The 18,523-nt window shown below is 45.8% G+C and overlaps 2 protein-coding genes across 3 annotated transcripts in view; both read left to right on the top strand.

Moving 5' to 3' along the window:
• sulf1 (sulfatase 1) overlaps positions 1-18,523 on the top strand; it is a 420,487-nt gene that overhangs the window by 150,090 nt on the left and 251,874 nt on the right. The window lies entirely within an intron of this gene.
• spice1 (spindle and centriole associated protein 1) lies at positions 14,915-18,230 on the top strand. Its single transcript, XM_069921295.1, has one exon. It carries the CDS (start codon positions 15,149-15,151, stop codon positions 17,564-17,566), a length of 2,418 nt encoding a protein of 805 aa, XP_069777396.1. The 5' UTR covers positions 14,915-15,148; the 3' UTR covers positions 17,567-18,230.

The raw sequence follows: 18,523 nt of genomic DNA, 5'->3' as shown, positions 1-18,523 counted from the left end.
GCACATTATACTTCATGCTATTCTTAAATTGACCGTATATCTGTCACTGTACATGACAGTCAGCATAGATGTTGAAGGGGTTTGCAAGGTTCAATGAGTAATGACCCTAACTATTAAAATAATCATTGTTATTTTCTTAGCAATGCCCTCACGAGAGATGGGGATAAGTAATTGCAGACAGATTTAGTGAGTTTCCTGCTTATGTTGAGTTTCAGTGCTATTTTGTTTATACAATTTTAAGCTAATCTCACCCAAAAGAAAAATATTCAGCATGGATCTTTTCCCACCATCAATACAATATTATAAATGCATTAAAAGAATCTTCACTTTTTTGGTATCTCCCAGTTGCTAATTGTGTTGAGTTCAATTCAATAATTATATAACATTGCCTTTATAAATAGAGTGCAGTAATATCACGGACAAGTTGCTCTTGTGTCTTAGTGTGAGCTTGCAGGCACCTCAGATTGAAGAGACTGCCATCCGTGCAGTACCGGATGTAAACACCGTCTTCATTGTTGATGTCTTTATTGGCTTGTTTCAGCATCATGCTGAAGAAGATAGTAAAGAGGGTTGGTGCGAGGATGCAGCCTTGCTTCACGCCATTGTCAATGGAGAGGGGTTTGGAGAGCTCATTGCTGTATCTGACCCGACCTTGTTGGTTTTCGTGCAATTGGATAACCATGTTGAGGAACTTGGGGGGGCATCCGCGGTACTCTAGTATTTTCCAAAGCCCTTTCCCGCTCACAGTGTCAAATGCTTTAGTTGCCCATTCAGAGCCAGCTCTCCAGTGCATGACGTCCTGTTTTGCGGAAACTGCCAAAATGTTTGGCCTGGAAGTCAGACTGAAGAAAACTGAGGTCCTCCATCAGCCAGCTCCCCACCTTGACCACCAGCCCCCCCACATCTCCATTGGGCACACTGAACTCAAAACGGTCAACCAGTTTACCTACCTCGGCTGCACCATTTCATCTGATGCAAGGATCGACAATGAGATAGACAACAGACTCGCCAAGGCAAATAGCGCCTTTGGAAGACTACACAAAAGAGACTGGAAAAACAACCACCTGAAGAAACACACAAAGATCAGCGTGTACAGAGTCATTGTCATACCCACGCTCCTGTTCGGCTCTGAATCATGGGTCCTCTACCGGCATCACCTACGGCTCCTAGAACGCTTCCATCAGCGCTGTCTCCGCTCCATCCTCAACATTCACATTGGAATGACTTCATCACCAATATCGAAGTACTTGAGCTGGCAGAGTCCGCAAGCATCGAATCCATGCTGCTGAAGACCCAACTGCGCTGGGTGGGTCACGTCTCCAGAATGGAGGACCATCCCCTTCCCAAGATCGTGTTCTATGGCGAGCTCTCCACTGGCCACCGAGACAGAGGTGCACCAAAGAAGAGGTACAAGGACTGCTTAAAGAAATCTCTTGGTGCCTGCCACATTGACCACCACCAGTGGGCTGATATCGCCTCCAACCGTGCATCTTGGCGCCTCACAGTTCGGCGGGCAGCAACCTCCTTTGAAGAAGACCGCAGAGCCCACCTCACTGACAAAAGACAAAGGAGGAAAAACCCAACACCCAACCCCAACCAACCAATTTTCCCTTGCAACCGTGCCTGTCTGTCCCACATCGGATTTGTCAGTCACCAATGAGCCTGCAGCAGATGTGGACATACCCCTCCATAAATCTTCATCCGTGAAGCCAAGCCAAAGGAAGGAAGTAATATAGAAGGCAGCAAAAAAGTAATGAACTTTATCATCTTTTGAAAATGCTCAAATGAGAGAAAAGGCAACATTAATGAACAAAAATTGTGAGTGATGACATGTTAAAAAAAAAACTGTATCCAGAATGACAATTCAAGCCATAAACATGTTCTTAATTTCTGCCAACTCCAGTTTCCGTTCAAAATTCTTGAAACAGATTTTCAAGAAAAAAAGGGCTACTCCATTCAAAATAATATGAATGGAGTATTGCAAATTTCATTAACAGGACTTCACAAGCTGTTAGTCAAATTTTGAACCACAATATGCTTTGTGAAGATATTTCCCTCCACAATACAGTACTCCCCTTGCAAATCCGTCCATGTGGCCAATCAGATGTTTGTCATTTCTTGGGTTCTCTTTATCAGTGTAACTATGTTTATGTAAAGGTAGAAATTTCTAAAATTTTAATCCAAAACATAATGGGTCAAAGAAGATGTATAAAATCTTGTGAACACAACCTATCTTAAGCATGCCTGCATTTGTTTTTAATTAGTTAATTAGTGTTTAAATATCTCAGTAAGATTCTGTTTTTTACATGTATTTCAATGTTAGATTTAACCTCATGTGGCCTTGAAAAAAATCTATCAAACAAAGACTACTGGAAGAGACATGCTTTGTAGCCTGGTTTGTGGTTGTCCATTAGCAAGGATCTTTCCTCTCATCTGTCTCCAAACTAACCTAGTAACTTAGTTTTCTCTTCATAATTGTCTTCAACATGAAATTTAATCACCACTTCCCAACCCTTCAAACATTCTACCATTGAAATTCTTGACTTACCTTAACTCCCTTGCCCTTCCCACTCACCCACCATGCCCACAGCTATCCTACGGAAGTTTTGGTGCAAATAGATGTTTTAAATCTTACCTTCAACTTACCTTTATGTTCATTATATATCTCAATAAATGTCTCCATGGCCTCCTGCATTGCCAAACTGAGGCTACCTGCAAATTGGAGGAACGACACCGTGTATTCCATCTCCAATCAGACTTCACTAATTCCATCAAACCCCTCCCCCAAGTCTCTCACTTTCCCTATCCATCTTCTTTCCTCCAGCTTCCCAACTCTTTCCTTTCCTCTCCATCAGAGAGCAACCCTCTCACCTATCACTTCTCAGTTGTTTATCTCTTTGTTCCTCCTCTCCTCCCACACCACCCCCCCCCCCCCACACCAATTCCACCTTTTTATTCAGGTGTCTGCCTGTTTTTTGCTCATACTGTACTATGAAGAAGTCTTGGTCACCCTTTACTTCTTAAAGATGCTGTGTGACCTGCTAAGTTTCTCCAGCACATTTGTGTATTGCACTTGGCCACAGCATCTGCTTAATTGTCATTTACACATTCATCTGGTTTCAGCTGCATATTTGACAAAATTATTGCTTTTTGTATCTTGTACTTGTGAACACTTCACTGATATCAGAGAACTGCGCTTAATACCAGTTCCATGTGATTCAAGTGAATTTTTAATGAGGACAGGTTTACAGATGTGATGGTTTTGTCTATTTGGGCAATTATTGTGTATGTGAAACTGGTTCGATGGGTCCCAATGAGTCTGAACACAGCTGATTGAATAGCAGTTTTGATTTGTACATGTAGGGGTGTCATAACAGGGGTGAAAGACACACATGCATACTCTCCAGATTAAACAATACACTTGCACCTACTTGTGGGAAGAAGGCTTTACAATTAAGTTACAAAATATGATACCCACCACCCCTTGATATCCCTGGCAGGCACGGCTCTCTAGGGTCACTAGGCACACAAAACTACAGCTTTGCGCAGGCCCTATCAATGATTCTCCAGCGTTGCCCATGGTTCCCAACCTGGAGTGGATCTCAGGTTCATCCCAGAAGAGAAAAGGAGCGATGGCTCACTTATGGTGGGCTTTATAGTGCCATCAGCTGGATAGACTGGCCCAGGTATCGACGAGGCAATCAGAATCAGAATTTATTGTCATGAACAATTTATAAAATTTGGTGTTTTGAGGCAGCATCATAGAGCAAACATTCATATTGTAACAATTTTACAACGTTACTATATAAAAAAAAATAAAAATAGTAAAGCACAAAAAGTAAGGCAGTGCCTTTGGTTCATTGATCATTCAGGAATCTGATGGCAGCGGGGAAGAAGCTGTCCTTGTGCCATTGAGTGCTCATCTTTAGGCTCTTGAACCTTTTTCCTGACAGTAGCAGAGTGAAGAGGGTATGGCCTGGGTGCTGGGGGTCCTTGAGGATAAAGGCTGCTGTTTTAAGACACCGCCTCTTGTAGATGTCTTTGCTGGAGTGGTCTGGTGCCTGTAATGTCACAGGCCAAGTTAACAACCCTCTGGAGTTTATTCTTGTCCTGAGAGTTGGCCCCTCCGTACCAGGCAGTGATGCTCTCCATAGTACACCTGTAGAAGATTTTGAGAGTTTTCAGTAACATACCAAATCTCCTCTGACATCTCACAAAGTATAGCTACTTTGAAGCGGCCAATGACCAAGTGTGCACTGGCCGGTGGGCAAGGCTTGACCTTGACTGGTAGGTGAGGAGACTTCCAATCTGGTTCTAGATGGAGAGGTCAGTTGCCCCTCTACAATCCACATTCCCAGCACGTTCCATTTGGAGAGGCTACATGCGCATCCACAATCTTTACTACATTCCACCCCACGGAAGTCACGACACTCACCAATCGTTACATATAATGATACAGACAGCATAAAAGACAACAACCCACCACCTCGAGAGTGATACTAGTGACCTGGTGAATAGTAATAGCCCACCAACTCCCCAGAGCCCCAAAGGGCAACAAGCCTCCCCAAGATGAGTTGTGATGCAGGAACTGGACCCTTGATTATTCAGTATTACCCACCAATTCAGCTGGATGAGTGATGTTCCCTAATTCATCGGAAATGCAAGTGGAGCACTCTACCAATCACTGCATAGGTACCACCTTCAGCGCCGAGTATGTAGTCCAGGGCCATCCGGTTCTGCAAGGTAACCAGATGAACGACCATCAGCTCTGCTGCCACTCGAGTCAGAGCATCCTCTGTATGCTGCAGTGCCACAGTCATCTCATTGGCCAACATCTCATGACACTGGTCATGTGGATTACTACACAGGACAGGCAGGTGGGAAAGATGATCATGCAGAACCTTTTCACCTCAGTGATTGCCCTTCTGCTCCAGTGTCTGTAGTAGGCTGGGTGCTCCTGAGATCATTAAGGTGGTGGATATAAGGCATATCATATCTTGGAAAGCAACAACTGGACCATCCCATTGAGAGCCAGGTGTAGGTATGGTGTCTGCATATCCAATGAGTACCATTGAGTATCCAAGGAGCCCCCAGCTTTGATGAGCCCTTGGTTGGGAGCTCTCGCTCATGTTCACAGACAGTCCATTTCTGGGGTGTTGAATGGGATGGACGTAAGTGCAAGTCGTTCAGCAGCATGCACCGGAATTTGCATGCAGATCCAGCAATGTTATCTGTTGGAGCTGTTGTCGTATTTGTAGGCCACGCTGTGGAATGTGTTGCAGGCTTCCACGACGCTGATCGACACAGTGATAGTTACTAGTGTTTTCTGTGGCAGGATTTTCCTGTGATGGAGAGGAGAGAGTACAAAACTCACTCTCATCTGGTTAGTTTTTGGGTGTGGATACATGACAGTTATCACGACCCATCAAGTATCTCTGGGCAGACCTTGTGACTGCTGCACTCATTACTCTACAGATTCCTCGGGCTTCTGAACTTCTATCTTCTCCGACTTGGCGGAATTGGAGGCTGCCAGATGGTGTGAGAGTGGGGCACCCCCCAGCCAGTTGGACAGGAGTTGAGGTTGTCCACCGCCTGCTGCAGCATGCTGAGCCACCCCTGCAGTGTATTGGTGCATGTCAGTGTGCGACTCTGCTTCTTGAGCAGGCCATTCATTCACTTGATTAGCCCAGATGTCTGTGGATGATAGGGGATATGCACCAGTCATGAGATAGCTGCCTTCACTGCCCATTCCTGTACTTTTGTCCCCATAAAGTGTGAGCCCTGGACCATCCCATTGAGAACCAGGTGTAGGTATGGTGTCTGCATATCCAATGAGTACCATTGAGTATCCAAGGAGCCCCCAGCTTTAATGAGCCCTTGGTTGGGAGCACTCGCTCATGTTCACAGACAGTCCATTTCTGGGGTGTTGAATGGGATGGACGTAAGTTCAAGTCGTTCAGCAGCATGCACCGGAATTTGCATGCAGATAAATGGTATTGTAGCCCTTTAGTGGTGCTGTCCTGGTCAAGCCAGTGGCAGGACAGCACAACCAGGTCATCCGAGTATGTGTCGAGCATTTTGAGGGCATATTGCTTTTTGTTTTGGAGTGGGAGAGGCCCAATAGTCAATTTGTGATAACTAGCCTGCTCCCGTGCCCTGGCAAATGCACCCCGGAAGGCTGATTGACTACCCCTTGGTTTTACTCATTGACAAATGAGGAAATTGCCAACCATGTTTCTTGCTTCATGGTGGGAGAGTGAAACACCCATATCCTCTACCCATCGTCATGGTCCATTGGCTCACTTTTACAGTGCCACGGTTATGGGGTCACTCTACAAAGGAAAAATTATGGCAGAGCAGATTTGAGCGGCTCGGCCCACAGCAGCATTGTGGGCAGCTTTGCCAGTTTCCCTGGAGGAATACACATCTACATGATGGACTGTGATTGTTCTTTGTTTTCCACCTTCCAAATGAACTGCCAGTGCTGTTGTCCCCAGAGAGGGCAACCTTGTTTCTGCCAGCCTGTATCCTGCCTCCATACTGCCATGCCATTTGACATTGCCCAGGAATCTGTGTAGATGCGGACTGGCCCGGTAATCTGGGTGTTGGGCTCCACCCGTGTAACTACATTGGGGACAGTAGCGGTGGGGGGTGGGGGGGGAAGGGTTCGACTTTGTTCAGTTGTCTGTAATTGATGATCATGTACCACGTGCATTTTCCTTTTTCCTTCATGCAATAGTACATCAATATGTTCTAGATCTGTTCCCCACAGGCACTCGGTATCGTCGATTGCTGATGACTTCATTGGAGGGTGGGGGAATGACTACGGACTCTCATTTGGCTATCCCAAACTACTCCAAAGGTGAACCTCCCCTTATTGGTGCATAGGGATTGTCCCCTTTAGCTTGTTCATGCCCAAGATGTTCTCGGATGAGTCAGCAACCAAAACAAGGTCAGAGCACGGTGCATCATTGCCTATGGTTATGCAGAGGGTGACTTCCCAGGCCAGGATTATGGAGCCTCCTAAAACCGCCATGGAGGCCTGCAGTCCTCCCCAAACTGCAGGATTGCTGGGGGTGATAGTGTACCATCCAACGCTGTGTATTCCCTTTGCCCCAGTGGACAGCTACTGGGATATATTACCTCAGGACTCCTGGCCGGGAGAGAACAATTGAGCATACCGCCAGATGCCCTGGCCACTCTCCTATGGGAGGGGTGTGGATATCTGCCATCCCGTGGGATATCTGCTGTGGGATATGGGCAAATCCCTGTTAAAGCAGGGTACTCAGCTCTGCTCTAAGGTAGTCAGAGGCCACTGTGGATAAGGGAGGAACAGAAGGAGGGTTGTAATGAGTTGTGGGTGGGAACTTCAGAGCTTATCCCCCAAATGGCTTTGCCCCGCAGTGTTCTTTACAGAGTATGCACAACGTGAAGGTGGGGATGCAAGCATGCTCCACACAAGGGCACATCAATGTCATAAACAACTCATTGCAGGTAAACTAGGCGCTCGTTGTTTACCTTGTGGACTTGACTGGATGCCCCCCCCCCCCACCCCCGCACCACATGTTCAAGCCCTTCTAATAATTGGATAACTTCACAGACAGTCTTCACGGTTGCCAGTCCCATGAGTGGCACGATCACTGATTTTAGGTCAAGGCGCACTATGATGACTACGTAGCCATTAGGGCATCATTCACCCTCATGTTCTCAGGGAAATAGCAGTCATGGGCTCCCCCCATATATGCCCGTAATTAAATTTGACTCCCTGATGACCTTTGTCTCCTTCCTAATCGTGCTCCACTATGGCCGGTGGTATAGGTCCCATTCTAGCAGTGTTGGGTTTGCACTGCCGTCACTACCCAATCCCACAGGGAGGTGCCATCGCAGATCACTGCAGGCGGTGCCCACAGGGCATTGTTAATTGTCTGCTGTATGATAAGCTACCCTTAGACCTTGCTTCCTGATGGAAAATGTTCACATTAGGAACCATCTCATCCCAGAGCCTGAGCAGCTACGCAGCCAGGTATTTGCCCGGGCACTGGTGATATCCGTCTCCCAGCACGGTCAGCTCTTTCACTGAATATTCCGTGGCACTGTGGTTTCCCATCAGCCAAAGGCAATGTTCTCCCAAGGTCTCTCCATTCTCTGATGCCTCCCCATTCTATAGGGTTGGTGGTGTGGTCACCAGTGTAGCCTGCAGGGGTTTGAGTGCAAAGGGGGAAGGACATGTGGGGCAGGTTTCATCCTTCTCAGTCTTGTCACTGCCCATCCACATGTCCCCCTCTCCCAACGACATGTTGTGCCTTTCCCCTCGCTGGACAATGGCTCAGACTTTAACTGGTCTGTCACAGCAGCTGCTGCATTTTAAGCAGCCTGCAGGCCACCTCTGCTCCTCTCCCTTCGAGATCAGTGGCTCAGGCTTGGGCAGCCTGTGCTGCTGCCTGCAGTGCACAGCAGCACTGCTGGAGCATCTCCCTCTTGTGGGTGGCATAGTTGGCGTAGTGGTTAGCGCAATGCCTTTACAGCGCCAGTGATCGGGAGCAAGATTCAAATCCCACGCTGTCTGTCTGTCGTATATTCTCCCTGCGTCTGTGTGGGTTTTTCCCAGGGGCTCCAGTTTCCTCTCACCATTCAAAACATTCTGGGGGTGTAGGTTAATTGGGTGTAGATTGGGTGGTATGGACTCCTGGGCCAAAATGGCCTGTTACTGTGCTGTATGTCTAAATTTAAAGTTAAATTTATTTTTCTGGGCACTCTCCAAATCTTTCCTTTGTATGATCTAACATTGGTTTCTCAGGAGAGATGCTAGCAGCTAAAGGCACCACTCTGACTCCCCATAGTTTTTGGGAACCTCGACTTCTTGAGGAGGGACAGCACATGGTGACCCATATTTTCATGTGGATCCAGGTGCTTGGACCAGTCTTCTGGGTTGCCATAATCTGACAACATGCTGGCCAAGCTCCCAAACCCTGCATTATCGTCAGTCCACCTGGGGATCTTGTATCACAGCCTGCACTTGCTCTCCTGCCCCAATTCCAAATAATCTCCCCTGTATTGAGTTGCAACTAAGGTCCCTGCTCGTAGTGCCAATTGTGTGTGTGAAACCAGTTCGATGGGTCCCAAGGGTAACAAATCTGAATGTAGCTAATTGAACTGCAGTTTTTTTTTAATGTGTGGGTAGTTGCAACAGGGGTGAAAGACACATGCACTCGCCGAATTAACAATACACTTGCAACCACTCGTGGGTAGAAGGCTTTACAATTAAGTTACACCTCTTGATATTCCTGGCAGGCACAGCTCTCATCTAACTAAGCTAGGGGCACTAGGCACACAATACTACAGCTCCCAACCCTTTGTGTGCACACCTTACCAAAGATCTTCCAGCATTGCCCACAGTTCCCAACCTGGAATGGAGTTTGGGTTAATCCCAGTAGAGAAAGCAAGAAATGACTCACATATGATGGGCTTTATAGTCCCATCAGCTGGAGAGTCCAGCCCAGGTATCGATGAGGCAATTAAAAGGGATTAATAACCAGATGTGCACTGACCTGTGGGCAAGGCTTGCCCAGCAGGTGAAGTGACTTGCAATCAGGTTCCAGATGGAGTGGTCACATGCTCCTCCACATTCTGAGCATATTCCAGACGGAAAGGCTGCATGTCCCTCTGCAATCCACACTACAGCAACTTGCTTGGTGTGTATTTATTTATTCATTGAAAATTTAAAGGTATAATTAAACGAAGATCATTATAATCAAACAAGGAACATGCAATTATGTTTGCAGACGATATCATTCACAAAGGAATCTTTATTGCATTAAATTATTGGCCGCTGTTAGGAAATAAAAACAAAGGAAGTACTTTGCTACTTCATTTTAAACATTAATTTTGAACTAAAATGTCATTTAATGTGACCATTACATTTAGTGAATATTACCAGTTTGAGTCATGAAGCAAATTTGGATTTGAACTTTATTTAAATGTTCTGACCTTGTGGGCAAATACTATTGAAATTACCTATCAGCTCAAAAGTAATAATGCCCAGAAATTCTATTGCATCCTAATTGGTGCACTGCCTAGAAGAGCAGGCCAGTGTGAGTGATTAGTCATTCACAGAAAATTTGGTCAGCCCATAGCAAAAGAGAGACTGATTAGGCAATACAATATTTAGCACCAAAAGGTCTGATGCCCAATACTCAGTGTGGAAGACAATGGCCATGAAGGTGGGAGCAGGTCAATGACAGCAAGAACAAGTTGCTGTGGTAAGCCTTGAAGTAAGGGTAGTGGAAATGGGGCAATGAAGTTGTCATTGGATATTGAAGTTGGGAAGAATGAAGTGTGGCTTAAGAATGGTCTTTCTGAATTTTGTGGTTCTGCAGGGGTGTGATAGTACAGATCTATCACCAATGTACATAGTGTATATAGTTACTGTATCTAGACTGTGCTTACAGCGATTGGCTGAGAGCTAAGCCACACCTATTGTTTGGGCCTTAAAGGGTTGTGTCCCTAGCCAGGTCGGATCATTCCGGACTGGTCGGCCACCTGTGAAGAGCTCCGGTCTTTTGCTAATAAAAGCCTTGGTTTGGATCAACAAGTCTTTGGTTCTTTCGACGAGCTCTACAATTTTATTAGCAAAAAGAATTTTTTTTGAAAGGGATGGAGCGTTTAACTCGGCCAGAAAAACTTGATATCGACCCACAGTCAGCTACAGCCTTCAAAGCCTTTAAGTTCTGGCTGCTGAACTTTGAAAACTTCCTGAGATTCATTCAGGTAGAGGAGGATAACCAGCGTCTAACAGCATTGCTGTCTATGGTGTCCTTGAGAGTCTACGAGAACATCCAGGATGAGACCACTTACACCGCAGCCATAAAGGTACTGAAGGAACTGTATGATCAACCGGTGAACAGAGTTCATGCCCGGCTCATGCTTGCGTCGAGGAAGCAACAGCCCGGCGAGTCCAGCAGGGCATATTTACAAGTATTAAAGGCATTGGGCAAGGACTGTAACTGTGTGGACAAAACTGCTGCCGAGATCACTAGCGACCTCGTCCGGGATGCCTATGTGGCCGGGCTCCGATCGAACTCTCCACCTTTAACTATGACATCCTGTACCGGCCTGGTAAGCTCAACGACCCACCTGACGCGCTCTCCAGGGGGACGTGCGCCAGCATACAGATGGACAGACTACGGAAACTCCATGAGGCGCTCTGTCATCCAGGGGTCACTAGGTTTGCTCACTTTGTCAAGGCGCGCAACTTACCCTACACAGTTGAGGAGATCCGCTCCATGACCCGAGCCTGTTCGGTGTGCGCCGAATGCAAGCCCCACTTCTTCCGTCCGGATAACTCCCACGTCATCAAAGCCACCCGCCCCTTCGAGCGTCTTAGCGTAGACTTTAAGGGACCCCTACCGTCGACCAACCGTAATACCTACATCCTTACGGCCATCGACGAATACTCCCGCTTCCCATTCGCTGTGGCCTGCCCAGACACCACTGCCACCTCAGTGATACAGGCCCTTCACAGTATTTTCACCATCTTCGGGTACCCCAATTCCATCCACAGTGATAGGGGGTCCTCATTCATGAGTGCAGAGCTGCAACAGTACCTTCTGGAGTGTGGTATTGCTTCAAGCAGGACCACGAGCTATAACCCACGCGGTAATGGCCAGGTCGAGAGGGAGAATGCCACCATATGGAGAGCGGTTACACTGGCTCTCCGGTCTAAAGGTCTCCCCACCTCTCACTGGCAGGAGGTTCTCACTAGTGCCTTACACTCCATCCGCTCCCTCCTATGTACTGCAACAAATGCCACCCCCCACGAAAGGATGTTCCTTTTCCCGAGGAAATCCGAATCGGGAACCACTGTACCGGCATGGCTCACCGTCCCTGGCCCTGTCCTTTTGCGACGCCACGTCCGGCACTCAAAGAACGACCCCTTGGTCGACCGAGTGACTCTACTCCACGCGAACCCACATTACGCATACGTGGAGTTCCCAGACGGGCGGGAGGACACTGTTTCGGTGCGGGACCTAGCTCAGGACGCGGTAGACCCAGCAAACCCCCCAACTCCTTATGCTCCAGGCCCCGTGCCGCAACAGAAGGACCAACAGCACCCCAATGACTCGGGCCACCCTGCCGACAAAACGACTGGGGAATTGAGCGACGGAGCAGTCGCACCCGATGAGCCCGCTGGCGACACCACTCCAGCGACCCCAATCCCGGCACCACGGCGGTCACGCCGGATGGTCAGACCCCCTGACTGCTACAGTCCTTGACCTACCCCTTCCTTTTCATTCTCTCCCTCGTTTTTGTTTTTTTTTCCAGGGTCAATTCTCCAAGAAGGGGTGAATGTGATAGTACAGATCTATCACCAATGTACATAGTGTATATAGTTACTGTATCTAGACTGTGCTTACAGCGATTGGCTGAGAGCTAAGCCACACCTATTGTTTGGGCCTTAAAGGGTTGTGTCCCTAGCCAGGTCGGATCATTCCGGACTGGTCGGCCACCTGTGAAGAGCTCCGGTCTTTTGCTAATAAAAGCCTTGGTTTGGATCAACAAGTCTTTGGTTCTTTCGACGAGCTCTACAAGGGGTGATGGAGGTCAAAGTGGGAGACAGCAGAATTACATGAAGATGAGACCTACCAAATCTGGAGGACATGTTTGGTTGGAGGGTGGGGGGGAGGCGGTGGAAATCAAACACCAGTGCAATTAATGCTTGTGCCCAGGAGATGTGGGTCTGGATTTTGGTGATCTTTGTGTTTTGTGTGTCACTGGGTGCAGGTAGGATATGTGGGACTGTGATATGCTGAGGATATTGTTAATAATTTATCTGCCAGCAATCCAAGCTCGGCACTGTGGAACTTAAACCATGTTGTCCTGGACTGGTCCTCCCAGAACCATGTGATCCAAATAAAATTGCAACATTCCATAAGAAGTGTTGCAAGGAATGAGATCATCTGATATACAAGGCTGAATAAAGCCCAGAATTTTCCATTTGAATTTCCAGAGTGTTGAAAATGACCTGGACGGGATCGTCATCATTTATCCCTCTCTTGGGGGTGGGGGGGGGGGGATAATTGCACAACATTGAAAAAAGTGCACTATGAAATTTTATTTCTGCATATAACCATGTTACAAGTAAAAATTTGGTTGTGGCGTTGAACTGCCAGAGAGGCTTTTCAGTGCTAGAAAAAAAAATAGCATTTAAAATATGGTTTAAATAAGTAGCAAGTGTTGGCCAGGGGAATAGATCTGGCTGTAAAATTCAAGAATTCAAACTTCTTGTGTACAGCTTGTGGAGGTCATTTTCAAAAAAGTCTTCCTGGCTATCATTTATCAATCTGCTTTTCATCATAGGACAATCTAAAAATAAAACTTTGAATAAGAAAATGTTATTTGAAGTATTGAATCATAGGAAAGAGTTTCAAGTTGATTAGTACAGAAATTCAATAATTCAGTTGTTTGACATTAGACAAATGTAAAAGCAACCATAAATGCAGGTAATTGTTTCAGGCTGCCAGGGAAAGGAGTTAGGAATCTGGTTTACATAACAGTGGCTGACCTGCTCAGGAGCCCTGGGAATGTCACACTTGTGTATTTGTCAGTTGATTTGAGGACTTTGGTGTTTTGTATGCAATTTAAAAATTGTTAGGGTTTTTTCCAAAGGCTGAGTATTGGAAGCAGGTTAATTTTCTGACTCTGTTGACTTGAGTGAAAAGTTGTTCCAAGCTTGAAAGTAGCTGTAGTTTCTTTCCAAATAATTCAGCATGGCCACACAAAAATTCACAATTATATGGTCATTGTAAACATAACCAGCAAAGCTAATAAATGAATAATATTTCCATAAAGTTTTTAATATTTTTTCTTGGAAAGGAGGAAAAATAATTTACTTTGCATATTCCAAAAGCAGACCTGCTTGCCAGTGGGAAAAAAACCCCACAAATATTGGAGAAACTCAGTAGGTAGCAAAGGTAAAGATTGATAGTGAACCTGTCTATTTTTTTGCTAATGTCACTTGGTTTAATTGGTCATTCAGTTAGTTGTTCAAACCTCCTGAGAGAATCTTTTAAAATACTTACAAAGCAAATGGATAGTGGCACACTTTTGTGGGTAATCAGTCAACGTTGAACTTGTGATGACGAATACAAGGACTCTCACCTGCATTTAACTTCTACCATGTTATCATATGCATGTAACTTAATTCTGTTCATTTAAGTCTCTAAAAAGAGACAGGAAATCTGAAAAGGCTGCTTCTGGGAAAGAGTTCATATTTCAGATCCCTGCCCTTTTGACCAAAGCTCTTTGTCCTGAAATATTACCCCTCTTTCTCTTTCCACGTATTCTCTGGCCTACCAAATGGTTCCAACATTTTAGGTTTTGCTCCAAGAATATGTTTGGTTATCACCCTTTAAGAATCGCATTAAGGTTGGACAAAATTAATTAAAGGCTTTGCACACAGTAGGTAATGGATTTATTAATTCTTTTAAGTATTCAGTGCCATCGTTTGGGGAAGTGGGACAAAATTAATGAAGGGCCTTGCACCCAGTAGGTAATGGATTTATTAATTCTTTAAGTATTCAGTGCCATCCTTTGGGGAACCATTCTTTTCTGTTCTATCAGTCCAGTACAATTCTCAAACACAAGTGTGTCCTAGCCAATGCGCTGTTTTGCAACCTATTGCACCCATTTAAGATCCTGTAAAGAACATTATTTGCCCACAACCGTTCCTTCCCACTATAAAATATGATGGTAAGTGAGAGAGGTTGATGTTTCTTTCACGCCATTTACCAGACGGTATGAAGTTTCAAGACACAGGTGAAAGGGGGACAATAAATCCTGCAGCACCCCGGCTTCAGCTGTTGGCAAATGCCGCCCGGAAGTCGTACAAAAATCATCATAATAAGCCAGTGTATTCAAAAGGGGTATGTGGAGAGAACCAGAAGCTAACGTTTCGGGCCATGCCCGTCTTTGAGATCTGCTAAGGCTCGTTATCCTTGAGGCAGCGGCTCCTCCGGGTTCCCGCCGGAGTCGGAAGCTTGGGCGGGGTGGGGTAGGGGGACCGGATGTGAGGCTGCACCGGCGCGAGCATCGCCTCCGAAGGAGGGCCCGGCGTCTTCTCTCATTGAGCCGGCCGCTCGGTTCCCTCGGGATGTCTTTCGCCCGTTCGAACCGCCCCGTCCGCTCGCAGGTCGTTGGGAAGACGCGCAGGAAAGGGAAACCGGTCTTTAAAAGGGAGTGGGACAACACGATCCGTGACCTGAGCGTTCACCGGGCCGGCCCGGAGGAGCTCGCGCGGCGCCGCGAGACGCACGTCTCCAGGAACCGGGCCGCCGCGCAGTGTGAGCTCCGGCAGCGCGCTGCTGCCAGCGGGGGGCCGAGGCGGCGAGCAGCGCGGGCCCGGGCCCAGCCACGGCAGGCCCTCTCCGAGCTCATGATTGACCGGCGCCAGCTGCACGACGCGTTGACACGTTCTGACTGCGCTCTGGCCGTGGTGCGGGACCTGTTCGGCGATGCCCCGCGGCTCCGCGCCGCCTGCCCGAACGTCACCATGGCCCCCGGCGGCGACGTGGATCCCGGCGCACAGCTGATAGCGCAGAGGAGTGAACGTCCCACTCAGCTGTCCTTGCTCAGCGAGTCAGTGATGGACTCGCAGGCCCTCAATGAAACTGCCTGCAGTAAAGAGCTGGAGGCAGACTGTTCAGTGTCCGTGCAGCGTGAGGCCGATGGGCCGCCTTCGGAACCAAAAACTCCCGAACCCCGTAGAGACCGGCCCCAGACATCACCCACCTGGACTCCAGACGGTGCCTCGGTCGTCCAGCCAGGTTTAAATGCAACCTCAGCTATCCAGAGAGTAAAATCGAGAGTGGAAAGTAGGGCGGAGAATGATACAGATAGTACATCCCAAAATGAAACCATAAGGGTAATCAGACAAGTACTTTATCCTGGTTGTTCAACTTCTCCAAAGGACATAGCAAGAGACAAAGTTTGTGATGTATCTACGAAAAGAATGGGAAAGAGTAGACCTGAGGACAGGCAGATTAAACTCCAGCAAATGATTGAGAAAATTGACAAGGAGTTGGAAGAATATGAACGCCAAACAGGATACGAGGTTAGCAGCTCCATGCGAGAGAAAGGTCACGGTTTAACAGGCTTCACTTTCTCATTAGTTAGCTTGATTAGTCGATTGACTCGGTCTCTAAAAGAGTGCAGAAATCAGCAATGGCAGGAGAAGGAAAACTATCAGCAACTTCTGCAAAAATCCAACCATCAGCAAGCACTGATTGATGCATTAACAGCAGAATTTCTAAGTGCACAAAATAAAATGGTTTCTCTACAGGTGAGCCTGCAGCAATATGTAACCAAAACAGATGACGAACTGTACTCATTGAAACAAATGTTGCATGGAATGACCCAAGCAGAAAGTCGTAAACCAAGACAAAACATTGCTCATATCGCTGAGGAGATTGCAGTGGGACAGGAGAGTTTATATAGTTGTGCTTACCCAAAGAAACAAGGCGCTGTTTTTTCAAGGGTTGTGCCAAATGTCGAGGAATGTCTTTTACAAAACCAAAAGCAGCCCTGTACTTATCAGAACAAAGAGAATCAGAATTTACCTGAGCATTCAGTCGGTCCAGCTGTATTGCTGTCTCCTCCAAGACAGAGGAATAGCCAAGTCGCTACTGGATCACAAACCACAGTAAACTTGTGTCACAAGTCTCCTCTGTCTAGTAATATATGCAAGGAATGTAAAGATGTGTCACAAAATCTTAAAGAGAATACAGTTGTTCCACAAGGAGAAAATTACTTTGCCAAACACTTGGTAGCAGCACAGAACCCAGTAACAGATTGTCAGGATCATACTCAGCAACAGAACATTTGTGATTATGTCAGTGAGCATAAGAACTTGTGTGTCACTTCACCTGTTATCAATTTTCCATGCATGTATCCAGGAGCTGTTGATGACACAACATGCAATCTCAAAAAGATGGAAAACAATGTAGAAGCTGAAGGCGGTCAAAATTCTTTGAATAATTGGCTGAAACATGAAGCAATGCTCACTCAAATTACTGAGCTTCAGCTGCAGAATTCTGCTCTCAAAGCCCATCTTGAGCAGTTTCAAGTAGATAAATTATCTCATCCAGCACCACAAATTGAAAAGATTATTCCCAGCACTTCTGACAGCCTTCAACAAAGGATTGCTGAGCTCAACCATCAGAGCGCTGAAGCTCGCAGCAAACTTTTGCAGCTGATTGAACAGCAACGACAGATTTCTTCTGAATCAGTATCTCCAACCATTTCTCCTATTCCATCCGAGGTTATGGCAACAAGAACTGCCACCAGAACACTTGAAGTATTGATCCCACACCCTAGTGGATTGGACTCTTCCACAGGTAGCACACCTTCCCCTGCAAATAAAATTAACAAAAATAGATCAGTAGATACTATGGCTAGTTCCTCATTAAACCTGTATAAAGCCGATGGAAATAGGATAGCTGTAGCTCAAGGATCAAAACCAGAAAGATTGAAAGAAGAAGGTTGGTTTGCTCTGTCTACCCATACCTTGTAATTCAAATGATATGAGATGTATAGATCCATATCTGGATAGTTGAAAAACAAGAGTTTTCATATTTGTAGAAAGAAAAATGCTGCAGATGCTGGAATTCTGAAACATTTTGAATGGTCAGCATAAGAAATACCAACTTGTTCTGATCTCCAGAGATTCTAAATTTTGTTTGAACTTTTGTTCATTTCTATTTGCATTATTTTGAATGGAATTGGATAACAAATTCTGTGAGCCTGCCTAGTTCGATATTTTCAATTGTTTTATTTGATCTAGAGATTATCTACAAACCTCCATGAAACTATTGAAATGGAAGGAAATGAGTTGTAGGATTCTTTGCACTGCAGTTTTTTTTTAATTTGACCAGTTTCATTTTTTTTTTAATTGAACGGTGTAGTTATTAAGGAGATAGAGTGGTAGGAATCAAACTCACAATTTATTTTCTATCCTTCCTGAAATTATTTCTATGATTGTAAATAATGGTGAGATGTAAAACGTGGTAAATTACTACCAGGTCTTTTGGACTGGATTGTTTGGAGTGTTTTTGTAACATTCAGAAATTTTCTATTTTTTTCCCCCTGGAACAAGCAGTTATCAAGTGTTTTAGACACCTTTGTTTAAAATTATGAATTTTGATACATTTTATAAAGATGAAATATATTGCAAATTATTTATAATTGTTACATCAATAAAGCTTTTACAATATGAATAGAAATGAAAAAAATGTGCTTCCTTTATGGTATTTATCTCAAAAGTTTGGTATTATCAATTCATATAAGCAGTCGGGGAATCACTTAGACTAAGGTTTCTGATCCAATCAGATGAAAGCAGGAACTAGGAATCCTTTAGTGAGAATGAGACTTCATGATTTGAGTATGAGACTAAAGCACCCTGCAAAAGTTGAAAATTCAGGTAGTAAAGGATGAAGTATTGGTCTATCAATTCTGCAAGGTCAACATGGGG

Source organism: Narcine bancroftii, chromosome 2 (genome assembly GCF_036971445.1).
Source record: "Narcine bancroftii isolate sNarBan1 chromosome 2, sNarBan1.hap1, whole genome shotgun sequence".
In the NCBI taxonomy this organism is placed as follows: domain Eukaryota; kingdom Metazoa; phylum Chordata; class Chondrichthyes; order Torpediniformes; family Narcinidae; genus Narcine; species Narcine bancroftii.
The sequence above is the reverse complement of the archived record's forward strand: the minus strand, read 5'-3'. Positions and strand labels throughout refer to the sequence as shown.

Bases quoted from the DNA above. Each gene is read 5' to 3' on its own strand.
- spice1 (XM_069921295.1), top strand. From the start codon at position 15,149: ATGTCTTTCGCCCGTTCGAACCGCCCCGTCCGCTCGCAGGTCGTTGGG.